This window comes from Eriocheir sinensis, chromosome 5, assembly GCF_024679095.1.
Source record: "Eriocheir sinensis breed Jianghai 21 chromosome 5, ASM2467909v1, whole genome shotgun sequence".
NCBI classification, from domain to species: domain Eukaryota; kingdom Metazoa; phylum Arthropoda; class Malacostraca; order Decapoda; family Varunidae; genus Eriocheir; species Eriocheir sinensis.
The window spans coordinates 22,057,979-22,084,805 of NC_066513.1; the positions used below are offsets into that span (position 1 = coordinate 22,057,979).

A 26,827-nucleotide genomic window follows, 5' to 3' on the forward strand; every position below is an offset into this window, starting at 1 on the left:
GTATCTATCCTTCCCATTCTCTATCATGACATCCCATCCTATCCCATCCTGATCCTCATCCTCATCTTCATCCTCATCCTCTTCTTGTCTTTTCCCTTTCCCTTCCCGTTTCATCCTATCCCGCTAACCCTCACTGTATATACGCATCCCTCCCATCCAGTATCATCATTTCCCATCCTATCCCGCTAACCCTCACTGTATATACGCATCCCTCCCATCCAGTATCATCATTTCCCATCCTAGCCCATCCCCATCCTCATCCTCTTCAGCCTCACCCTTGCGTCGCCACCTCTCCTCTCCGCTCCTCGCCCCGCCTCGCCTCGCCACCAACCTGTTGCTTCCCTTAGTGTGTGACGAACCCCGGACCGGCAAGGACACCGCGCTCGTTCGATCCGTCCCCCGCGCCACCCGTCACCTCCGCTCCCTCCCGCCTTCCCTTTTCTCTCTCTCTCTCTCCCTCTCCCGGTAATATGGTGTTACTGGTGGACCGGAACTTGTGTGTAATGCCTTCCCGGGTCTTCAAACGTGGTCCACATCGCCTAAAACTGCGTCTTGTGGCACTGAAACGTGGATTTGTGTTTGTTTTGGTTTACTCGTGGATAAATTTTGTGTTTGTGTGTTCTTGTTTTCGTTTTCTTTAGGTTTGTGTGGCTTAGGCTCGTGTTCTAAACTCTTCAGAATACGAAACTTGTCCCGTGAGCGGTGAAATTTGTTCTTGTGATGCTAAAACGTGGATAATTTCATGTTTTGTGTTTGTGTTTCGGCGGATGAGCCTAATTTAAGGAAAGAGGCGGTGTTTTAACCCGGTAGCAGCGACGGCCAAATTTGTGGCTTTGCCGTCTACCAGCAACGGGCCTCGTTTTTGCCATGACATAAACCCCCCAAAATAGATGATGCTTAAACTGATCACAAATGCGTTGATATATATTATAAAGTGGTGTGCGAGAGCGATGATTTTTTTTCTCATTAATTCGCATAGAGGGGCCTTTAAGAAACATGATCTCAGCAGCTACCGGGTTAACTCCTCAAATCACGAAACTGCCCCTGTGGCTTGTGAAACTTAACCTACTGACGCTACTGATGCTGTGTTCTTGTTTGGTTTGGTTGGAGTTCGTGACGATGTGTGTTGTTATGGAACTGGCTCTCGATTCTTTTCCGCGCCATTAACCTTTGAAACAATTCTAAGGGGTGACTTGTTTGTTTGTTTAGTTCCAGTGATTGTCTGTGTTTCGTGGTTTAGCCGAGCGGTAGTTTATGATTGTGTGTGGAATTGAGCTTGCAAACTCGACTTCAGTCTCTGTTGCGCTTTACTGAGGCTGGAAAGACTTGTATTTATTTCGTTATAGGGAGATTTTTCCGTTATTTTTTTCTTGTGTGTGTGTGTAAAGGATAGATGGGAAAGGTCACCGAACCTTCTCTTGTATTAATGAAATGTCACGTGTGTGTGTGTGTGTGTGTGTGTGTGTGTGTGTGTGTGTGTGTGTGTGTGTTGTTATTCGAGTGTCGCAAAGCCCTTTGTTACTATTATAGTATTGTTATGAAAGTGTTACAAGGAGACACAGGCACTTAGATGATTACTTGTTGCTAGTAGAAATGTGTTGCTTTTTGTATATGTGTGTGTGTGTGTGTGTGTGTGTGTTGCCTTTGCTAGAACACTAAAAGCCTTCCTAAGACTTTCAGAACCCCTGGAGATAATCAATTACGGTGTTATTTACCTCGCCCCCCTCCCCCCCTCTCTCCCTCCCTTCCACCCTCTCTCCCTCTCCCACCTTTCCTTCCTCTTGACACGTTCCCTGACCTTTACTCTCACTTCCTCATCTTCCCTCTTTATCTTTCCCTTTTACTTTCATCACCCCATATTTATTCTCCTCCACCCATTCTTCCTCATCCTCCTCTTCTTCGTCGTCCTCCTTTAACCCCACTCATTACTTTTCATTGATTTACTTAGTCTGTCAATCTTTCTATCTATATATCTATCTATTTCAGTCAATGTATCTATCTATCCATCGTATCTATCTATCTGTCTGTGTTGAGCGCCCATAGACGGACAAAAGATGATGTTGTTTGTTATGGGAATGGGAAAAATGAAAGGAAAGGAATAACTGGCGAAGGAAAAGAGGAAAAGGATGAAGGGAATGAGGTGTGGGCGAGAGGTAAACAAGGAAAACAATTAATGAAGGGATGAAAAAAGGTGGTTTGAAGAAGGAAAGGAGAGAGAGAGAGAGAGAGAGAGAGAGAGAGAGAGAGAGAGAGAGTTAATACCCTTTTCGTGACAGAACAACTTAGTACATGAAATAATACATGCATAGGGTCCGCCCACTCACACACACACACTCGCTCACTCACTCACATAAACACACACACTCAAACATTCATACTGACAGGCAACCATCAATTATTTACCATTTCCCACTTCTCTCACATACACTCACTAATTAACCCCCCCGCCCACACACACACACACACACACACACACACACACACACACACACACAGACACATACGCAAAAATAAACAAGCACGCCCCCACAGACACGCGCACCTCGCTGCACACGCCAGTCAGGTAAACACACACACACACACACCGGCTCACCAATTTTTATCACCTCTTCCACGGTTCACCTGCCCTCCCTTTTCAATATACTTCATCTCACCTGTATGCCCTCTAATTGACTCCATTCTCACCTTCGCACCTTTGATCGACCTCCCCACTTGCCACCCGTTCCCTTCCCTGAGAGAGAGAGAGAGAGAGAGAGAGAGAGAGAGAGAGGTTAAGCACTTTCATAACTCGGTGGTCTGTCTGTCTCTCATATTTTTTAATCATCCGCTTCCTTCGGTCCGCACAAAAGGGGACATGAGGAGGTTTCTTGGAAGTCTTTAAATGTTTCGTCCTTTTTCCCTTGTACGTGTGGGCTTACGTTGTTATTTTTCTCTCTCTTTTTGAGGAGAGGCGATGGTTTAAAGAGTTTTCTCACCTGTTCGTTATTAAGGTGAATGAAAATGAGGCGTTGAAGTTGAGAAAGTGATAAGGATAAAGATTCACTGTCGCTAAATTTCCTGATTCTTTGGAAATATAAATACATGAGAGAAGAATATAAAAAAACCGGGTGTAACAAGGAAATTAAAATGAAAACAACAATATACAGAATTAATTACATAGGTGGTAAAACGCTTCCATGTAAATGATTAAAGGAAGTACCATAGGAAACAATTTATAATGAAACTGAGAACAAAAAATAAACCACACAGAAAATTCAATAAAATTATGATTAAACGGAAAGGAAGAATGCTATACATAAAAAAAAAAATTCCCCCTTCAATGTAAAAAAGGAAACGGAAGCATCATAGAAACCACTGGATGACGAAACTTAGAACAGATATAAAGCAGACAAAGAAAGCAAGAGAAGGATGATGAAACGGAAACATAGAAGAATTCCCTGTTCACTGTAGAAAGAAAGAAAGAAAGGAAGCACCGCAAGAAACAACTGATCATAAACCGTAAAGGGAAATTGAAAGCACACTAAAAAATATACAGTAAAAGGAAGATGAAACTGAGAAAGCAAAGACTGCACATCAAAAAATCCCAAAAATAGTTAAATAAATGAATAATGAAGCTAAAAAATATCGAAAAAAATAAATTATGAACTGAAAAATATCCAAATAACTTAGTGATGAGGCTGAGGAAATAAAATAACAAACAAAAATATCGAGAAAAAAAATATTATGAGCTGAAAAATATCCAAATAACTTAAGGGTGAGGCTGAGGAAATAAAATAACAGAACCAAAAATATCGAAAAAAAAAATTGGGCTGAAACGTATCCAAATAACTTAATGACGAGGCTGAGAAAATAAATAACACAACAAAAAATAGCGGAAAAAAAGCATACATGAGCTGAAAAATATCCAAATAATGACGAGGCTGAGAAAATAAATAACAGAAGCAAAAATATCGAAAAAAAAAACAATTATGATCTGAAACGTATCCAAATAACTTAACGATAAGGCTGAGGAAATAAAATAACAAACAAAAATATCGAGAAAAAAAATATTATGAGCTGAAAAATATCCAAATAACTTAATGATGAGGCTGAGGAAATAAAGTAACAACCAAAAATATCGAAAAAAAAACATTTGTGAGCTGAAACGTATCCAAATAACTTAATGACGAGGCTGAGAAAATAAATAACAAAAAATAGCGGAAAAAACATACATTAATCAAACCTCCAGCTCCTAAAATACCTGTACACGGCCACCATAAACCACAGGTATACACACGTAATTTCCCACAGGTGCTCGTTACCTTCCTTAATTAGAGGCGCGGCTTCCAGGGGGCGGCGCTGAGCGAAGATGAGAGGGGTGACTTTTTTTTTCTTCAGTCCCTCATAAATAGCCATTCTCTTAATAAAGCCTGCTAATGTGTTGCCCCGTGACCCCGTTTCTCTCTCTCTCTCTCTCTCTCTCTCTCTCTCTCTCTCTCTATCTCTCTCTCTCTCTCTCTCTCTCTCTCTCTCTCTCTCTCTCTCTCTCTCTCTCTCTCTCTCTCTCTCTCTCTCTCTCTCTCTCTCTCTCTCTCTCTCTCTCTCTCTCTCTTTGTTTCTATTTTCCTGTGTGTGTGTGTGTGTGTGTGTGAGAGAGAGAGAGAGAGAGAGAGAGAGAGAGAGAGAGAGAATATTTCCTAATAGAACTCTCCTCCACTTTCCCTTTCTGTGTTTGTTTGTCGCTTTATTCTACTTCTGGGATACCTGGCCCTTTGCAAACGAGGACGAAGAGGAGGAGGAGGAGGAGGAGAAGGAAGCCAAGGACGAGGGAGAAAAGAGAATAAAAGAAGAGAAACACGTAGGGATATATATAAAAAAAAAAAGATACAGAAAGGGGAGGAGATCCAGGAAGAAAAATGTAAAGTGTAGAGGAGAAAGAAAACAGAGAAAGAAGAAGAAGAAGAAAGCTAGAAAGAGGGAAAACAAAGACGGAAAATAGAGGAAAAAATACAGAAGAAAAGTAAGGAAAAGAGGAAGAGGAGGGGGTAAAGCAGTAAGAGGAAACTGAGAAAGAGGAAGAATAAGAAAGTTACGAAAGAAGGAAAAGAAGAGGAGGAGGTAAAGCAGTAAGAAAAAAGGAGGAAGAAGGAGAAGAAGAAAGAAAGTTAAAAAAGAAAGAAAAGTCGTGAAAGAACAGGTGACGGAAAATAGAGAGGGGAAAAAAGAGCAAGAGGAAGAGGAAGCAGAAAGCGCAAGGAATATAGAATGAAAAAAAAAAAGTAATCCCTGCAAGAAGAGAAGGAGGAGGAGGAAGAAGAGGAGGAATAGGAGAGAGAAGGGAAGAAAATGTGGATAGGAGGAAAGGAGACAATTTGCATAACTAAACCCTACATATTCGCGCAGACACCTCCACCACCTCCACCACCACCACCAGAGGGAAGGGAAGAGAAAGGGAGGTTTTGCATTGCTCTCCTCCTTCCTTTTATTTCTTTTCTCTTTTTTCCTTCCTTTCTCACCTTTCCTTTCACTTTCCTACCTTTTCTTCCTTACCTGCGCGCTCACCTTCCTACCTGGCGTTGATTAGGGAAACGAAGCGGGAAAGAATATAACGTTACCACTGCTTGCCGCGCGCACACACACACACACACACACACACACACACACACACACACACACACACACACACACACACCTTTTATCGTGATGGCTGTGCTAAGTTACGGTTTGTTTTAGCTAATTATTTTGAGGAAGTAAAAAAAAAAGGAATAGAAGGGAAGTGCAAGTTTGGTGGTAAAGGTGCGGGATTAATTAGTCCTTCATCAAACTCCTGAGTTGGTTAACGAAGAGGTGGATGGACTCGATACAGAATTAACGAGGAGGATTAACGACAAGTAATTCCGCTAGTGGTGATATTGATGTCTCTCTCTCTCTCTCTCTCTCTCTCTCTCTCTCTCTCTCTCTCTCTCTCTCTCTCTCTCTCTCTCTCTCTCTCTCTCTCTCTCTCTCTCTCTCTCTCTCTCTCTCTCTCTCTCTCTCTCTCTCTCTCGCTCTAACTCTCACTCTTGCTCTCGCTCAAGCGTCAGATGAGCCACACCCATCCACCCACACACACTCCGCCACCACACCACGCCACACCACTCCACACCACACAGCACCACACCACACAGCACCACACCACGCCACACCACTCCACACCACACAGCACCACACCACACAGCACCACACCACGCCACACCACACCACACAGCACCACACCACACCACACCACGCCACACCCCACCACACCCCACCACACCCTACCTTACCTTTAATGAACTGTGCTTTTTTTGACCTGTTTTAATTATACTTGTGCTTTTATTACCGTCCTTTGTTACTACTACTACTACTACTACTACTACTACTACTACTATTACTACTACTACTAGAACCGTCAGAGCAGTTTTAAATTAATTATTGCAACTTTTATCATGCACAAAGTGGAGGAGGAGGAGGAGGAGGAGAACAAAAGAGCATGGAGGGAAGCATTGAAGAGAAAGAAGTAAAGTAGGAGAGATAGGATGAAAAGGATGAAGAAGAGGAAGTGGAGGAAGGAAGAAGAGGAGGAGGGGGAGGAGGAGGAGGAGGAGGAGGAGGAGGAGGTGGAGCGTAGGAGGAGGGGTTAGTATTGATTCGTTCACCACACGCAAGGCTGTATGGTGACACTGCTGCCACCACCACCACTATCATTCATCACCACCATCACCACCTTTCTTCATCACTGTTCACCACCACTGTTACTTCTTTTTATCACCATCACCACCACCACCACTACCGCTCATTACCACCATTAACTCTCATACGCCATTACTTGCTACTACTTATCACCATCAGCTCCATTCATCACCATTCATAACCACATACATTCACTATCATCACTATCACTGTTTTTCTACTTTCCTCCCTCTCTCCCTCCCTCTCTTCCTTCCCTCTCACCCTCCTATCTCATTACCACCCCCACTCGTCTTCCTACTCTTCCTCTCTTCCTCCTCCTCTTCCACTTTTCCACCTGCTTAACAGCCTCCACTTAGCTCTTTCAAAAGCGTCCCGAGCTGCTCTTAAAAGCCCATCCATCCTTAAAGATCTCTCGCATCTTGCACCTTGAAAAATTCCCTCAGGTATAAAAGGTTAATATGTAGCGTTCAGTAAGTTAAGTCAGGCTAGGTTGGCTTGGTTTGGCTTTGGTTACGTTGGATAAGGGTTGGGTTAGAAATGGTTTGGTTTAATCTAGTTAGGTTGGGCTGGGTTATTGTAGGCAGGGATTGGTTTGGTGCGGCTACGTTTGGTTAGGTTTAGTTTGGTTCGTTTTTGTTAGATTAGGTTGGGTTGAGTTAGGTAGAGTTTGGTTTGATTTCGTTTGCTTAGGTTGGGTTAGGTTGGCTTGGGTAAGGTAAAGTAAGATTTGGTCAGGGCAGGTTTGATTTGGTTGGGTTAGCTACAGTTTGGTCAGGTTAGGTTGAGTTACGTAAGTCAGGTGCGGTTTGGTCAAAGTAAGTTTCGTTAGGTTGGTTTAGGTAACGTTAGGTTTACTTTGGCACGAGTTTTATCATCAAAAATCCATGCTTTTCTTTGGACAGATACACGTTAGCTTGGATATATATAGAAGAAAATAAATGGAAAGAAAAGTAATGATAATAAATCAAATAAATGCAGATTTAAAAGCAGAGATCAATACGGGATAATAATAGACGGAGGAAAGAATACCAGAAAAAGAAAATCGGGGAGAATAGATAAAAGAAAGACAAAGAGAGGGCGGAGAAGAGCAAATTGGAAAGGAAGAATGGAATGGAGAGAAGACCTGAACAAATGGAACCGAATGGAGAAAAGAGTGCAGAAGGAGGACAAGGAGGAGGAGGAGGGCAAAGAGGAGCAGGAACTGAAGAAATGTTGAGGAGATACTGAAGGAAATGGAAAGCTGAAACAAAAGCAAGAAAAAGGAGACAAGAGGAAAAAGGCGAACTATAGGACAAAAGAGGAGGAAGATGTCGAAGGAAATAGAATAATCCGAAGTAGTAGAAAAAAAGTAATGTAGGTCGAAGATGAAAAAAAAATATTACGTGGAAGAAGAAAAGAAAGAGGAAGGAAAAACACGGAAGTCGAAAAACAAAATAGTGAGCAGAAAGATGGAGAATAAAAAAAAATAACCGAAAAAGAAGAAGAAAAAGACAAAAGCAGAAAGGAAATAGTAGTAAACTGGAAAAGAAAATATAGAAGACAGAGAAAAAAAAAGAAACGAAGAAACTAATCAGAAAAAGAAGAAAAGGCAGAAAAAAATACGTAAAAAGAAAAAAATGAAGGAAAGAAGAAAAGATGAAGAAGAAGAAGAAGAAGAAGAAGAAGAAGAAGAAGAAGAAGAAGGCAATGAAAACGTTTATACTCGTGTCGTGGAATCACTCACTTTAAATTACTTCTCTTATGAGCCACGAAAGTAGTTCTAAAAGTTAAATAAAAGTTGATTGGCACACACACACACACACACACACACACACACACACACACACACACACACACACACACACACACACACACACACACACACACACACACACACACACACACACAGATATTCGCTTACCTGTAATTCATTTGTTAATTAAGACGTGCCGTAAAACACACCTACACGGGCCTTCTCTCTCTCTCTCTCTCTCTCTCTCTCTCTCTCTCTCTCTCTCTCTCCCTTTTTCTCAGGATTAAACCACAAACCCATATTTTTTCATTAGTGCTCTCTCTCTCTCTCTCTCTCTCTCTCTCTCTCTCTCTCTCTCTCTCTCTCTCTCTCTCTCTCTCTCTCTCTCTCACCTGGGGCTATATATTAATTTCCTCCCAAAGGTGAGTCAGGTTCAGCATCTTCCGTGAAGCTCCGCGAGGCAACAGGTTGTTTTCTGGAGGAGGAGGAGGAGGAGGAGGAAGAAGAAGAAGAAGAAGAAGAAGAAGAAGAAGAAGAAGAAGAAGAAGAAGAAGAAGAAGGAAGAGGGAAGGAAGGAAAAAGAAGAGGTGTTGAGGGTTTTTCCAGTTGTTTTCTGCCTCTTCCATGATTTCTGATTTTCTCTCTCTCTCTCTCTCTCTCTCTCTCTCTCTCTCTCTCTCTCTCTCTCTCTCTCTCTCTCTCTCTCTCTCTCTCTCTCTCTCTCTCTCTCTCTCTCTCTCTCTCTCTCCCCTACCCCCCTTCTGAGTGGTGCTGACAGGCAAGTTCTGTCGTCAGGTCGTCGCCATGGCAACCTCTCCTCCGTCTCTCCCTTCCCTCTTCCCTCTCCCTCCTCCCTTTCCTCCCCTCTCCCCTCCTCTCCCCTCTCCCCTACCAAGTCGCCCGGGCATGAAGTGGACGAGAGAGAGTGAGGGGAGAGAGGAGTGCCTGTGTGTGTGTGTGTGTGTGTGTGTGTGTGTGTGTGTGCTTGTCAGTCAGTTCCCATGTCAGAATTGTTATTTTTTGGTGTGTGTCTGTTTGTGTGTGTATGGGTGGGTGGGTGTTGGTGGGTGATTGTTTGTGTGTGTTTGTGTGTATTTGTGACTGTATTTTGTTGTATGTATGTATAGGTATGTATATATGTTTGTATGTATGTATGTTAGACCTTGAAAAATAATCTCGTACACAAATTTAAAAGACAATAATTTAACTTAACTTTAGAAAATAAGAACGGAAGTTTTATGAGAGAGAGAGAGAGAGAGAGAGAGAGAGAGAGAGAGAGAGAGAGAGAGAGAGAGAGAGAGAGAGAGAGAGAGAAAATGAAGTTAAGATTGAAAAAAAATTAAAAAGGTAAAGAAAAAAATGAACCATGAAAAAATAAAAAATAATTAAACGCAGCTGGGAAAAAGTGGACGAAGAGAAAGGAGAAAAAAATAAAGAAAAAGAGGAAAGACAAGTAAAGAAGAAAGAGCAGGAGAGAAGGAGGAAGAAGGAACATACCGAGATGGGATGAGGAGAGTAGGGGAGGAGAAGAGTAAGGTGAAAGGAAGGAATGAGAGGATGGTGCGAGGAGAGATAAAGGAAGAGAGATGGAGGAAACAACAGAAGGGAGAAGAGGTATAGGAGGTGAAGGCATGAGAAGGAGTAAGATAAGGAAAGGAAGATAAAGGAACAGCAGAAGGAAGGAGTGAATGAGGTGTATGAGAAAGAGTGGGATGATGAAAGGAGGAGAAAGGAACAGAAGGGAGAATAGAGGAATGAGGATAAAGAAGGGAAGAAATATGAAATGATAGGAAGAGGTAAGGAAAAAGAAACAGGAGAACGGAGGAGTAAATAAGGGAAGGTGTGTGAAAGGATAACGTATAAAAAGAAGAGTAGGGGAAGCAGAAGGGAGTGAGGGGATACTATATAGAGAAATAAGAGGAAGGAAGGAAAACACGAGAGGGGAAAGATTGCGTGCGAAAAAGACGTAAAGGGAGTAAAGAGAAAGAAAGGAAGGAAAAGAGAGAGAGAGAGGAGCAAAACAGAATGAGGAGGAAGATGAGGGAAAGAAAAAGATGTGTGGATGTATACAGGACAAGGAAGGAAAAGAGAGGAGCAGGAAAACAGAATAAAGAGGGAGATGGTGTGAGAGAAAAGGGTAAATGAAGGGGTATAAGAAGAGAAAGAAAAGGCGAAAGAGGGAAGCAGGAGAACGAAGTAAAGGAGAGAAGTGGAGAGAAGGTGATTTGAGTGAGGGGTCAAGAGAGAGAGAGAGAGAGAGAGAGAGAGAGAGAGAGAGAGAGAGAGCAGAAAGGGAGGTGTAAGGGGAATGTGGGCGAGCCGAAGGTGTTGGCAGGATCGGTAACGGTAAAATGGGGTTTGGGGGCGCTTGGAAAGTGTTTGTGAGCCGAGCAGCGGCCAGCGTTTGATCACGGTAATGAGATACCCGGAGCCTGGAGGAAGACGAGGACGAGGACGAGAGGCTGGAAGTGGAGGACGAGGAGGAGAGGTTAGAAGTGGAGGACGAAGAGGAGAGGTTAGAAGTGGACCTGAGGAAGAGGAGAAGTAGGAGGCTGAGACGGACAGGAACGAGAAATAGGTGGATGATGATGATGAGATGCAGGAAGTGGAAGAGGAGGAGGAGGAGGAGGAGGAGAAACAGACATAGGTGGACGAGTAGAAGGAGAAAAAGAAGAGGAAAAAGTGGAGTAAAAAAGTAGAGCTGAAGTAGAACAGAAAGAACGGAGGAGGAGGGGGAGGAGGACCCTTGTCATTATAAGAAGTAGGGAAAAAATTAAAATTAAGAAGAATGGCGCTTGTAATATTTTTTTTTTATATTCATGTTTAAAACGAAAGAAAAAAAAGAAAAAGAAGGAGGAGGAGGAGGAGGAGGAGGAGAGAAAGAAAAAGAAGAGATAGACAATTTGCATATAATTATGTTAAAATGAAATGCTGGCTGCATCGTATTTTTCCCATACTCTCTCTCTCTCTCTCTCTCTCTCTCTCTCTCTCTCTCTCTCTCTCTCTCTCTCTCTCTCTCTCTCTCTCTCTCTCTCTCTCTCCCCCCCCCCCCTAGTTCTTAAGTAGCTCAAGTAATCCTTAATACCTTTTCTTAATTAGCTCACCTGCATGCAATAGATGAATAAGTGACTTGTAAACAGCGTCATTGTGTTACCCCGAGAGAGAGAGAGAGAGAGAGAGAGAGAGAGAGAGAGAGAGAGAGAGAGAGAGAGAGAGAGAGAGAGAGAGAGAGAGAGGAGGAGGAGGAGGAGGAGGAGGAGGAGGAGGAGGAGGAGGAAGAAGAAAGAGGAGGAGGAAAAGGAGAAGGAAGAGAGCCTTGTTAGTTTGAGGGTCAGGGAAAACAAGGAGGAGGAGAATATGTTGAGAATGGAGAGATGAGACCGAGTTGCCATGTTGAACGCGAAACAAAGAACCTTGAAAAATGAGGAAAAAAGACTATAAGGAGGAGGAGGAAGACGCTGAATATAAGAAGGAGGAAATATTCGAGGAGAGAAAGAGAGGAGGAGGAGGAGGAAGAGGCTGAATATAAGAAGAAGAAGGAGGAAATATTCGAGGAGAGAAAGAGAGGAAGAGGAGGAGGAAGCGTGGAGATATAATGAAAAATATAAATAGGATACCGTATGAAAAAAATTGATTAATATAGAGAAGATACAAAAGAAGATAATAAGAAAAGTTAATGAGAGCAATGAGGAAGCATTCATTAAAAACTGCAAGCGATGTAAAAATTTTAAAAGAAGGAAGAAAAAAACGTACAGAAAAGACATATGATGGGAGAGAAATATGTATGAAAGAAAGAAAATATATATCAGAAAAATTACTCTGTTTAATTAGTTTCGAAAAACGTAATTACTTTAGTATCGAAAAAAAAGACACGTTTGGTTATGGTCTATCATTTGCTTTATTGTTTTCTTTTTTTCTTCTCTTTTGGTTTTCTTTCTCACTGTTCCTCTTAATATCGGAGGCAAACAAACCGTCGGCCATATTGTGTGACGTCAGAGCCAATGGCGGATACAGGAACCAATCAGGAAATGGCTTTGATATCCCATTTTCTTTCTTTATTTATTTATTTTATTTTTTCTTTTTTTTGCGTGGCTGTCAGCTATTTTTTTTATTTGGTGCCGTTGCTCTATTGCTGCATTTTTCTATATATTTATTTTCTCTTTACTCTTTCTTTTTTCCTGCTTTCTCTCCTTCTGTCTTTGCTTTATATGTTTCATGAGTGGCATTAACTCTCTTATGGGTGTATTTTTTTTCTTTATATCTTTTTTCCTCTAAGTAATGAAACGAATAAGATAAAACATGTGACAATAGTAGACTCTCTCTCTCTCTCTCTCTCTCTCTCTCTCTCTCTCTCTCTCTCTCTCTCTCTCTCTCTCTCTCTCTCTCTCTCTCTCGCTCTCTCTCTCTCCGAATGTCGCGACCATCATCTCCTCTGCGGTAATCTTGTTAGGGGGAGAGGGAGGTAATGAGGGGACAAAGCCTTGAGAGAGAGAGAGAGAGAGTATGGAAGATTTTGTCTTTCTGATTTCCGTGTTGTTGTTTTAATTTAGAAGTTTTCATAATTATCTCTCTCTCTCTCTCTCTCTCTCTCTCTCTCTCTCTCTCTCTCTCACACACACACACACACACACACACACACACACACACACACACACACACACACACACACACACACACACACACACACACACACACACACACACACACCTAACAAAGTCATCCCTTCCTTCCTTACTCTCGTCCTTTCGTCTCTTTTGAATGCTAATGAAGAAATCAGAATACAACTTCATTTATTTTTATTAGATAACGCCGAGGGGAGGATATGAGGGGAGAGAGCGAGAGGGAAAGGGGAGCGAAATGGTGCCTTGGGGAGGTGTTAGGCAGCTGAGGTGAGGGGGAAATGGAGGGGAGGAGATGGAGGTGGGAAGGGAAAGGTGAGCTAAAAGGGACTCAAGGGAGGTGAAATGGGAGAGAAGAGTCATGGGATGGAGGATGGAGGGGAGTCTGGAGGCTTAATAAGGGGTGAAGGGGAGGAAAGAGAACCTTGTTTATTGGGGAGGGGAAGAGGAGGAGGAGGAGGAGGGAGGGGGATTGGAGAAACTTGAACAGGAAGGGGCGTAGAAGGCGGAGTGAAAGGGAGGGGAGGGAGGAAAGCACTTGTTTATCGCGATGGAGGAGGAGGAGGAAAAGGGAAAGGGGAGTGAGGGATTGGGGGAACTGGAACAGGAGGGGATGTAGGAAGAGAAGGAAAGGGGGGAGCGGTAGGAAAGCACTTGTTTGTCGGGATGGAGGAGGGGGAGGGGGAAGGGGAGGAACACAAAGGAAGAACAAACAATAGCAGACCTGATGGAGGAGGAGGAGGAGGAGGTGGTGGTGGTAGTGGTGGTTGTGCAGCGATGGAGACACGTGCTATTAATTAATCATAATGAGGAGGTGTACGTGTGCAGGTGTAGACGGTTATGTAACAGAGGCGGAAAAAGGTTAATTGGGGGAACTTGTCTGTTTCGTTTCTTGTTTCTCGTTTCTTCGTGCAGTTATTTCGTTTTTCATTTATTGCTTTCGTTTCTGGTCCTTAATTATTGTCATTCCTGGGGTAACGTGTCTATTATGTTCCTTGTTTCTCATTCATCACTGCAGTTATTTTGTATTTAATTAATTTATTTGTCTTTTTTGGTGGAGGTGTGGTTGAGCTTCCTTTTTTTCTTCTTTTGTTTTATCCATCGTTTTCGTCATCACTCATTGACGTGAAGAAATGAAATGTTGGTAGCATTATGGTTAAGTATTTTAATAAAGGGCCCAGGTTCGTGTGTAAATATGGGGGATGAACTGGAAAAAAATTGCACTGGTATAAAAAGAGAAAATAAAAGAAGAGAGAAAAGTCAAAACAGAAAAGAGGAGATAAGAATAAGTTGAAAAAGAAAAGAAAAGGAGAAAAAATACGTTCAAAAAGAGAAAGGGATAGAAAAGCAATTTTAAAAAGAGAAAAGGAAATGAAAGAAAAATAAGTTCAAAAGAGAAAAGAAAAGGAGAGAAAAAACAAGTTCCTCATTACTTTATTGTCTATCCCGCAGATGAAAAATAAAACAGCTGTGGTTTATTAGTAAGGAAAGAAGGAGTCGGTGATGCGCCTCGACACCATCGCTGCAAAGGAAAGGACGGAACTGTGCGTGTGAGAACAAAACAAAACATAATCAAAACCCAACCAATCAAAAGAACAGAAGACATATAATAGATAATGTAGTTCTTGTTTTGAGAGTTAATCAAACGTACAAAAGCTCCCGTCCATCACTTTTTATTAATACAGCAACAAAAACAACAAAAACATTTACTACTCCTACTTCTACTACCACAACTACTACTATTCAGGACCATTTGCCTCCTCGCCTTGTAGTCTCTTAAGCCTCAGAAGAACCAAGCGAGGATCATGAAGGCAGCCATTGTCGCATCAAATCTACGGGTAAGACATAAGTGTCCTGTGTAATGTGCGTAGTGTTCTCTTCTACTGTAATGTGTCTGAATGTCTGGTGTGTTGTTCTCTCATATGTCTCCAACCTTTTTATAATATCTCGTCCTCTTCTCTTTTTACTTCTTTCATTGTTTTCACTTCGATTTTCCTTTTCGGTGAACAGGAAGCTTATAGTGTCCGTACTTCTCCCTCTCTATCTGATTCGTCTCCTACAATAATAAAAATAATGATAATAATAGTAATAATGCAATGGTCTGTGTTTCTGAATGTCTCGTGTTGTGTTCTCTTTTCGTGTACTCTGTGTATGAATGTCTTGTGTAGTGTTATCTTATCGTGTGCTGTGTATCTGTAATGTTTTGTGTATGGTTCCTTTATGAGTTAATGTGAATGTAAACTAATGGAATTTCACTTTTGAAGGGGATAGGTGTTTGGGTTTAAAGTCCTCTGGCAGGTGAGAACAGGTGTGGGTATTGGGTTTTGTGGTCTGTTATCTACTATTTTCTTGTTTGATCATGAATTACCCAGACCTTATTTGTTTTAGTTGTCTGTCTCCTGCTTTTTCCCCTTATCCTTAATCCTCTTTTTATTAGGTGTGTCAGGGGTATGGACTTTATATCTTGTAGCATTTGTTCATCTTCCTCCTCTACCTATTCCACTGCGTTTGCCATTACGGTGTGCAAGCTCGCTTTGTTAAGTTGACCGTAAAATGTCTCGTTTTCAGTGGAGAGGTGGAAGAAAACATTCTTGTAAGGCAGGCTTTGCTATTTTGTGAATCTCGTTTTCTATATATTGTGTTGCATCAGTGGCTCCTCACTATATAATTTCCAGTCTACGGATCAACAGGGCAGTTCATTAGCCTTAACTGAGTTTAACAAATTGAGAACGATAACTAAAGAATAATCGAAAGAAATATGTTATCTTTTTCTGTGTGCAAGAATTTGACACCTACACTACCACCACCACCACCACCACCACCACCATCACCATCATTACTACCATTACCATTTCCATCACCCCCACCGCCACCACCACCACCACCATCATTACTACCATTACCCTTTCCATCACCACCACCACCACCACCACACTCCACATCAAGCATTCGTCACCTTCACACACCATCACCAACCACCCTCACCACTACTATCACCACCACCTCTGTCACTATCATCACCCTACGCATCAAGCATCCGTCACCTCCACGCACCACCTCCATCACCAACCACCCTCACCACACCACCTATATCACCACCACCACCAGACAGCACAGCGGGCCACGCAGCTTCATAAGTCATGTCCACAAGAGATTTTTAGCGTCGCGGAGCAAAATTTATTGTGAAACATGAGACTGCGGGCGATCCTTTCTCTCTCTCTCTCTCTCTCTCTCTCTCTCTCTCTCTCTCTCTCTCTCTCTCTCTCTCTCTCTCTCTCTCTCTCTCTCTCTCTCTCTCTCTCTCTCTCTCTCTCTCTCTCTCTCTCTCTCTCTCTCTCTCTCTCTCTCTCTCTCTCTCTAAATCGATGAAGGCAATAACCACAAAACGTTATTATTCATTAAGCGAAGCACTCAATATGAAGACGTGTTGATGAATGTTCTTTATTACTTCTCTTCTTCCTCTATCTCTATTCTCCCTCTCTTCTATCCGTCACTCTCCATCATCCCATTCTTCGTTTCTATCTTCATCACATTTCCTTCACCTCCTGTCCCTAAGAGTCTGAGAGAGAAGGGAAGTGAGAGGTTGAGAGAGAGGAACGGGACAAAGGGAAGGGAGGGGAAGGGAAGGGAAGGTTCCAGGAAGTATATTGGTTTGCTATATGACATTGTGAAGGGAGGAGTGAGGACAGGGAGGGAGTTAGGAGAGGAGAGAGAGGTGAAGGGGGAGGGGGGGAGCAAGGAGAGAAGGGAGACAGAGAAGAGGATTTGTGTGTCTGTCTGAGTCAATGAGTACGAAGTGAACACACACACACACACACACACACACACACACACACACACACACACACACTGACAAACAAACAAACACAAACACACACAATATTTTCGCTTTGTATTTTTTTTTCGTTTCCTTTTTTTTTATCTGGTCGTGCGTGACAGAAAGAAAACAATATTGTCCACCTTTCTTTTATTGCTTTTTTTCGTCTTTCTCTCTCTTTTTCCCTTTTTCTCCCTCAGTCTTTTATTCTTTTCTCCTTCCTCTCCCTTCACTTTCCCTTCCTCCATCCCTCCATCCCTCCCATCCCTCCTGCCCTTCATCTTCTCTCCTTCACTCACAGCCGGAAGGAAAAATAGCAGATTGGATTCAAATTAGGCTTTCTTCTCTCTCTCTCTCTCTCTCTCTCTCTCTCTCTCTCTCTCTCTCTCTCTCTCTCTCTCTCTCTCTCTCTCTCTCTCTCTCTCTCTCTCTCTCTCTCTCTCTCTCTCTCACACACACACACACACACTCACACACACACACACACACACACACAAGCCTTTGTTCCACTAACTAATTAAGACAGACTAGGGCGAAGAATCAAACGTTCTTAGTTCCTTTATCTGCTCCGGTTGATCACGTAAAGTTTTTTTTTTTTTTTTTTTTTAATGAATGTGGCTTTCGTCTTTCCTTATGTCTGTCTATATATTTCTGTTTATCTTTACTTTTCTCTCTCTCTCTCTCTCTCTCTCTCTCTCTCTCTCTCTCTCTCTCTCTCTCTCTCTCTCTCTCTCTCTCTCTCTCTCTCTCTCTCTCTCTCTCTCTTCGTCTGTTTGTTAACTTCCTGTGCATTGTGGTTCGCATTTTTTTATATATTTATCTCCCTTTCTTCTTTCATTTTATATTCTTGCTTGTTCTCCCTTCTTTATTCATTCATTTCCATCGCTATTATTCTTATCCTTTTCCCACCTCCTCATCCTCCTCTTCCCTCTCCTTCTTCCTTATTTACCTCATTCTTCTTCTCCCTCTTCTCCTTCTCCCTCCTCCTCCCCTACCACTATAACATGCACCTTATCATAGTAGCATCAGAACAGGAAACAGTCATGCACCTTCATTATGATAACCTTACCTGGACATTCACCTGCGGCTGAATACTAATTACCGCCGTTTTCTTTTCCAGGTACGTAATCTGGCAGGAGCGGCCGAGACACGCAGGCCAGGTAACGTAGAAAACATTTATTTATCATTCCTTTGTGAGTGAAAGTTTTATCGCTATTATTATCATTATGACTTTTCATACTCCTGCTATTACCATTACGTTTTTTGTTGTTATTGTTGCTGTTCTTGTTGTAATTTTAATGTGATTTTTGTGCGTGATTGTGAGTGCGTTTATGACTTTGTTGATATATCTTAGTTCCTTTGTTTGTTAATATTCTTTGTGTTCTGAATCTTTTTTTATTGTCAATGAAATTTATTATATTGCGCTTCGTGTTTCATAGTGATAGAAACGTATTTTCTCTATAAGATTTTGTTTCTACAATGTACATTTTACATGAAGAGGGAAAAAATAATAGTAATAGTAGCAGTTGTGTAGTAGTAGTAGTAGTAGTAGTAGTAGTAGTAGCAATAGTAGCAGCAATAGTAATAGCAGTATCAATAACGCCACGACCACTTAACATACGCCAATCACACGGATCGCCTTAATTTATCTTGTGTATACCTGGATCAAGGTGAGTCAGCCAGACCACAGGCAGACGAGTTAGTCCCTGTACCCAATCATCCTTCCACCCCTCCCTCCCTTGCACCCTATCCCACTTTCCTTCCCGCCTTCCTTCCTTCCTTCCTTCCTTCCTTCCTTCCCCCATTCAATTCTTCATTCCTTTCTTTCCTTCCATTATGCATTCATTCATTCCCTCTCCCTTCCACCCTTCCTTCCTTGTACTCTTCCCTCCCTCCCTCCCTCCCTCTTCGCACCTTTACCTGGCATTGCAATCGATGTAATGAGGAGCATTGGGAAAATTACTTCTGGTTACCTGTCGTATGTGAGAGAGAGAGAGAGAGAGAGAGAGAGAGAGAGAGAGAGAGAGAGAGAGAGAGAGAGAGAGAGAGAGAAATTTCATCTGCAATTGTTTATAATACCATTTTCATAATTATGATGATGAAGATAATAATAATGATAACAATAATAATAATAATAATAATAATAATAATAATAATAATGATAATAGTAACATTCTTTCTTGGCACACGTGTTTCCTTTGTACTACGAAGATCCATTCCCTCCAAACGCTGATTTATCTCTTCGTTTCTCCATTTTTTCTCTTTCCTCCTCCTCTTCCTCTCACTCTTCCTCCTCTTTCCTTTTTTAGGGGCAGTTTCCTCCCATGTCTTTTTTTGTGTGTTCTCTTCCCCTGGTGTTTTATATCTCATCATCATCATCATCATCATCATCATCATTAGCATCGTCATTATCATCATCTTCCTTCTCCTCCTCCTCACATTTAACCCGTCAGCATACACAAAACAAATGGCAACAATACACAAACACGACATTTCAATTTATCTTAATCCGCGGTCATCACTTTCTCTGACTTCGCGGTGACATTGCGGCCGACGTACGGAAGGGCAAAGGTCAAAGTCAAGTTCAATCAGATTTTTACCCGTGATAATTAACATTTCGGCAAAAATGCGCACAGGTGGTCGGAAACGCGGACACTCGCTTGGATTCTGTTGCCGTTCGAGCTTTTGGGGAGAATATTTTTGCCAAGATTTTTTGTGTGTGAGTCTGACTGTCGAAAGAGGAAGCGTCACGCCGCGATATGGGAGATAGGTAAAGGGAAAGGGGGGAAGGAAGGGATCGAGAGAAGAAAGTATGGAAAGCTGAATGGAAAGAAGGGAGGTAGGAAGGAAGACCGGGAGCTATGACGGACGGAAGAGAGAGAGAGAGAGAGAGAGAGAGAGAGAGAGAGAGAGAGAGAGAGAGATTGAATTAATTGATAAAAGAAGGAAGGAATATTAGGAAAGAAAAGAATGAGGAAAGGATTATATTTTTATTATTATTTTCATGGTAGCAGTAGAGTGCCCTCTGTTTTTAGGTGTCACCGAATATACAAGTAAAAATGGTAAACTGTAAGCAATGGTAAAATATAATATGAAAATGTGTTCTCGTATGCAAATAAAATAAAAGAATAAGAGGTTCAGTAAAATTTTGTTTACTTTGTTTGTCTCACCACTGAGGAAATATTTATGAATTTAGGTACTGAGTATGCACATCTGATATTTTGTTGTTGTTGTTTTTGCTGTTAGGTTAGGTTAAGTGTACGATATCTTCAAATGCATTGCTGGGAACAGTTTATGAGAGTTGAGCAAACTTGAGCAATATTATTTTTTGTAGAATTATATAAGACTGCGTGTAGGTAAGTGTGTGTGTGTGTGTGTTTGTGTCTGTCTGTCTGTATGTCTGTCTGTCTGTCTGTCCCTGTCTGTCTGTGTGTGTGTGTGTGTGTGTGTGTGTGTGTGTGTGTGTGTGTGTGTGTGTGTGTGTGTGTGTGTGTGTGTGTGTGTGTGTGTTGCGTTAGGTTTCTGTGTTGCAATCATGCATTCATTCCACACAGACATTGCAGGTCCCGCAATTTCCTATTCCCATCCTCGAACTCGACAAATTAATGTTTCTCAGGTGGATGAATGGGCAGGTGGGGATTAGGTAAAGCGTCTCAGGTAATTCAGGAAGTGATCACAGGTATTGGAGGGACGATAAATAATTATAAGTCCTATGACTGTTATTTGAAACTTGTCACCGCTTTGAAAATTCTGATGATTATGAGAGAGAGAGAGAGAGAGAGAGAGAGAGAAACCCAGTGTATCCATAGAAAGACCTCCATCTCGTGTGTGTTGCTCGCAAGATGAATGAAAGAACGAAAGAAAGAAAACCGAACCCTCTGTACCATCACCTACCTTCCTCACCTGTCTACCTGCCTCGCCTTCCCACACGCCTGCCTCGCCGCGTGGACGGAGGCAAACACGTGGGCGTAAAGGCTTCTAAGGGATGTGTTTACCCCTGGGCGGCGGCGGGCACGGGGCAAGGGCGGGGCGCTTAGTAGTACTTTTGTGATTCTTTGTAGTAGCGGAGGGCCGGGAGCGGGATAAAGGAAGGTAATATTGCGTTCTATCCTTTTTTATCTTCCTTTCCTCTCCTCTTTCTTGTCCCTACCCGGGTGAAGGTACTTTTCTGTGTACCAACTTAATGGCGATAGAGAAAATAGGTTACTCATTCTCCGCCATGCTACGTTACGGGGCGAATCTCTTCCTTAGATACATATTTTCAACCTTAACTTTCTGCCTTCATGTAATAGTTTAAGGGACATGTTCTTCGTTCCTTACCTATAAAAGGATGACACAAATGGTTGTCTCGGTGGAGCGGGACGAATCTGCACAATCACCTTTTTTTCCTCTCTGCTTTTCTTTTTTTCTGCCTGCTTATTAAAAGTATTGTTTACGGAAGGTTATGTGTATTTTTTTATATATAGTTTTTCGATCACTGGAACGTGGCTTTTCCTTTCTTCTTTTCCGTTTCTTCTTGTTTGCATATGGAAATGGTTTAATGGGAGGCGTGGACGCAATATTGTGTTGATTGCTCTATTCAAGTATTTCCAAAATCAAATAACAGGTATGCAGCCGTTATTGCTATCGTTTTTATTGGTCTGTATTGTACAAAACAGCGGGTGTGCAATATTTACCTTCCACTTGCATATTTTTTCTCTGCTTTTATATCGCGACGACCGACAGGCGACGTTAAATCCCGCCGTCCATACACCTGTCCGTGCTGGCAGGTAAATTAATGACTGCGATCACACCTGGAGAGATAACTGTTAGGCCTCAACGATGGAAAATGAAACCTTGAAAAATCAGTGTGATAAATATACGGAGATGGTAGTCTGGGAGGGCGTAGTGAGGGCAAAGGGGTGACGGGAACGAAATGGGGGGGAGGGGGGGGGAGTATGTGGGTCCTACAGAATTTGTCTTAAGGATGTATGGTTTTGTTATTTTTTATTTTTTTATTTTTTATTTATTTTTTTTTTTTTTACAGCTAAGGAGACAGTTCAAGGGCGTAAAGAAAAATATATGAAAAAAAAGCCCGCTACTTAATGTTCCTGAATAGAGGTCAAAGGAGTGGCCAAAAAGAGAGGTCAATTTATTATTTATTATTAATTTATCGTCACCATCATCATTATCGTCATCATCTGTTGTTGTCACTCCACTTTCAGAACAAACAAAAACTAACAAATGGCCTACAGCTTTGCACAATGTTAGAATACTTCATCCTACTCTGGTAAATATACTTCAATTAATTTTCATCTCTCCGTCCAACAAAACCTCGACAGTTCATGGGTTGCCACTCTGCTGCTTTGGTTGTCTATCTGTATCAGTTTCGCGCATGACATGACCTGCCTTAATCCATTCTTTCTATTTCTTAAGCAAAATATGACCTTCCCAAATCCATTCTGTCTATTTCTCAAGCATGATATGACCTTCCCAAATCCATTATTGTTTTATATTTTTAAGCATGATATGACCTTCCCAAGTCCATTCTATCTATTTCTTAAGCATGATATGACCTTCTCAAGTCCATTTTCTTTTATTTTTAAGCATGATATGACCTTCACAAGTCCATTTTCTTTAATTTTTAAGCATGATATGACCTTCACAAATCCATTTTCTTTTATTTTTAAGCATGATATGACCTTCACAAATCCATTTTCTTTTATTTTTAAGCATGATAGTAAACACATAAACACACATTCCGAAGTCCATTTTCTTTTATTTTTAAGCATGATATGACCTTCACAAGTCCATTTTCTTTTATTTTTAAGCATGATATGACCTTCCGAAGTCCATTTTTTCTTTATTTCTTAATCGTCACCAGGATATCCTTTGCCTTTGTCTGTTCCATATGCATGAGGATCCCCGGACAAAGAGAAGCGTCCCCCGCGGCGGCCCGTCCCGACACCGCCATAATGCACGCCACTGTCCGCCCCCCTGAGACGCGTTACCCCGGGGGACGCCGCGCCTCTGTCTCCTCCTTTTCCTTCCCTTCTATTCCTTTTTCTCCTATTTATCACCTCTTCATCGTTCTTCCTTTATGTGTTTACTTATCGTCCTCTAACTGTGATTTTTCTTTTCTTTTTTTCTTTCTTCTTGTTCGTGTTCTTCATCTTCTTTTCACTTTTTCTCTTACCTCAACTTCTTTGCCTCCTTCTTTTCTTCTTTTTCCTCCTCCTCCTCCTCCTCCCCATGTCATTAACGCCACCAATAATGACAATTCTGATGGCATTTTTTTACGTATTTTTGTTATATATCGAGGTTTTTTTCTAACTTTCACACTACACTTACTACATACACTACACATTCTACTACTACTACTACTACTACTACTACTACTACTACTACTGCCATTATCGATCATTATCTACCAATACTTTAATGTCATTTGCGATCACCTTTATCTTTTTATAGCATTGTCCTCTGCCTCCTCCTCCTCCGCCTCCTCCTCCTCCTCCTCCTCCTCCTCCTCCTCCTCCTCCTCCCTCCTGGCCGCGAGGGGATTTGGCTCACGAATCGCTGAGTGAGGAAAGCGACGCCCTTGGGATTTCATTTTCCCTTTTTTCCCCTCGCCGGAGAGGAATAAGAAAGGGAAACTGAGCCACAAATTAGGTATTGGAGCCACAAATCAACCCTTCCCCTCCCCATCCCCTCCTCCTCCTCCTCCTCCTCCTCCTCCTCCTCCCTCACTTCCTAAAAGCCATCAGAGGGGCGGTGGCGTGGTGGGTCCTTTAATGTGTGTGTGTGTGTGTGTGTGTGTGTGTGTGTGTGTGTGTGTGTCGGCATCGCGGTCGAGTGATTTTTATGATCATTTTCCGAAATTAAAACAAGGAAATGTGAATCTTTCGTTCTTTCTTTCTTTTATCCCCTTCCTCCTCCTCCTCCTCCTCCTCCTCCTCCTCCGTCTCCTCCTCCTCCTCCTCCGTCTCCTCCTCCTCCCACTTCAAGTAAGTTCAAGTGTAATGAGGGATTTTCTCAGACTGCCATTATCTGTTTGCTGTCTGTTTCTCTTTCTCTTCTTCCTCTCCATTTCCCTCCTCCCTCCATCCCACCCATCTCCTCCTCCCTCCTCTTTCTCCTCTCTCTCTTTCTCCCTCTCTCACCCGCTTACTCTTTCATGGCCTGCGAACATTTTGAATACGCGATTTTTTTTTTTTTTTTCATTCTGTCCATGAAAAATAATGGCGATGTGTCAACTGTAGGAAGGAAGGATTGCATTGGCTGGCTATACATGGTGAAAGGGGGTCAAAGGGGGGCCAGGGGTAGATGGTGGTGAATACAGTGCCCAGCGTGCCAGCAGTGATTGAGTGCCAAGGTGCAGTGACTAACGGTGACGAGGCTGCCAAAAGTTATGCCAAATCTCATTCTGCAAACCTCATGTCTTTTATCATTTCTCTCTCTCTCTCTCTCTCTCTCTCTCTCTCTCTCTCTCTCTCTCTCTCTCTCTCTCTCTCTCTCTCTCTCTCTCTCTCACAATGAAAATTATGACAAACTTCCTTTTCGCAAACTCACTCATTTTCTACTTTTCTTTTCTCCACTTGTCGCCAAAAAGTTACGGTCTCGCCAAAACTGCAGAGTCATACCTTTCGTTCTCCCGTTTTCTTTATTCCTTTATCGTTGCCATTTGCGCCTCCTCTTTATCAGCATCTCGTCCTTAATACTCTTTGTTGCTTCTGCGTCTTCCTCATTTCTTATACTTTAGGTGATGACACAGAGAGACGAGGAGAGAGGAGGCCTGAGGATGTACTTTGTAGCCTCTTTTTTTTATCCCCTAACTTACCTCCTCCTTTTCCTCTTCATCCTTCTCCTCCTCCTCTCCCTCCTCCTTCTCTTCCTCTTCTTGCTCCTTACCCTTCTATTCCTTGACCTTCCTCTCGTGTCTCTTTAGCAGTCCTGATGAGCAATTCTATTTTGAGTTTGTGTGTGTTTGTGTGTGTGTGTGTGTGTATGTGTGTGTGTGTGTGTGTGTGTGTGTACGTGTCGGCAGGTGGATATACAGGTCTAAATCCATATTCATACAACCTCCGAACACCACGTGTGATACGGGCCGTGTCAGAGGCTGTCAATATTGTTGGTGGGACGGGCAGGGGTCCCATGTCCTCCCTCCCTGTCCCTCCTTCCCTTCCTTCCTCTCTGCCTCCCTTTATCTCTGGTCCCATGTCCTCCCTTCCTCTCTACCTCTGCTCCCATGTTCTCCCTTCCTCTCTACGCTCATGTCTTCCCTTTCTCTGTCTCCCTCCCTGTATCTGCTCCCATGCCTCCCTTCCTCTCTCCCTCCCTCCCTTCCTCTTCTTCCCTCCTTCCTACCTCTCTGTCTATCCCTTTTTTCCCTTCCCCTTTCCACTATCATTGTGTATCCTTTTGCGTCCTTGTTTTTATTAATTTATCTCCTTCCTTTTTATACCTTCCTTTGTCCTGTTCTTCTTCTGCTTCCTTATATTTCCTTTTTTGTTTTCCTCTTCTACTTTATTCCTCCCGGTTACTATCCTCATATTCCATCCTTCTTTCCTTCATTCCCTGTTCTTTCTTGCATGCCTCCCTCCTTCCATCCTCTTCGTTGTTTGTTTGTTTTCTTCTCTTCCTATCTTTCTCCCTCAATGATCCCTTTGCTTCATACGTCCATCCCTCCCTCACCCTTTCCCTTTATTACCTTGTGGAGGAAAAAGGACAAATTCAGAAAAGCGCAATAGATAAAACATAAGAAGTGGAGGAAAAGAACAACAGAGAAGATAAAGAATACGTAATGTGTAAAAGATATAAACGCAAGAAAAGAATAGGAAGTGAAAGAGGAAAAGAGAGAAAGGAAGGGGATGGAGAGATGAGGCAGATTAGAACGTTTGTAGAGAGATCAAGAAGAGAAGAAGGGAAGATAAAGAAGAAGGAAAGATAGAGGAAAGCAGATGATTAAGGAAAGAGAGTTTGTCCAGAGATCAAGAAGAGTAAAGGATGAGACGAAGAAGAAACAAAAAGAAAAAGATGAAAAGCGGAAAGATGAAGAAAAGAATGACGTTTATAAAAAGAAAAGTAGAAAAGAAGAAAAGAGAATAAAAAGAGAAGACAAGAGGAAAGAGAAGGGAGAGATAGAAGGAAGAGAAGGAGGAGAAGAACGTCAAGTGTTTATATTCGGTATCGAACACTCTCTGACCTGTTTATTGATCCTCTTTGACTTGGTATTTAAAGGTCAGGTAGGGCTTAAGGTGATTAAATCTGGACGAGAGAGAGAGAGAGAGAGAGAGAGAGAGAGAGAGAGAGAGAGAGAGAGAGAGACGGGTTCCAATCTTGTGTTTGTCCAATTCAAGTTTATGAGAAAGCCAGGAAGTTATCGTTAAGTACACACACATTTGTTCCTCCTTATTAGTGTGATTTGCGAATTGAGGAGGAGGAGGAGAAAGGAAAGGAAAGGAAAGGAAAAGAGAAGAGAAGAAAAGAGAAGAGAAGAGGAGAGGAGAGGAGAGAACAGAACAGAACAGAACAGGAGAGGAGAGAAGAGAAGAGAAGAGAAGAGAAGAGAAGAGAAGAGAAGAGGAGAGGAGGAGGAGAAGGAGGAGGAAGTAAAAGAAAACGAATAAAGATGAGGAGGCGAGAACACAAAAAGGAAATAAAGCAAGATGAACACGAGGAACAGGAGCGCAACAAAAAAAAAGGTGCTTGTACGGATATGAAAATGAAAAGGATGATAAGAAAAAGATAATGAGGAAACGAAGATGGAGAAGTAAGAAGACGTTAAGAAAAGAATGGAATCAATCAGTAGAAAATATGAAGATGGGAAAGGTTAGACAAAGAAAACAACGAGATAAAGGAAGAAGGCAAAGGATTTGAGTGTGAGAGTGTGAGAGAGGAAACAACACTCCATCGACATAAGGAGATGAAAGAGTTGACTATGGTTATCATCCCCGGACGAGGAGATGAAACTCACCTGCTTGTGTTTGT

General features: G+C 42.2%; 1 protein-coding gene across 1 annotated transcript in view; it reads left to right on the forward strand.

Annotated features, from left to right (window-relative positions):
* The first annotated feature begins 215 nt into the window (after positions 1-215).
* Positions 216-26,827, forward strand: part of LOC126985245 (neo-calmodulin-like) — a 106,142-nt gene continuing 79,530 nt past the window's right edge. The window contains exons 1-2 of the mRNA XM_050839866.1: positions 216-465; positions 14,494-14,879. Coding sequence (XP_050695823.1) covers positions 14,847-14,879 — 33 coding nt within the window. The 5' untranslated portion in view covers positions 216-465; positions 14,494-14,846. The remainder of the gene's footprint in view (positions 466-14,493; positions 14,880-26,827) is intronic.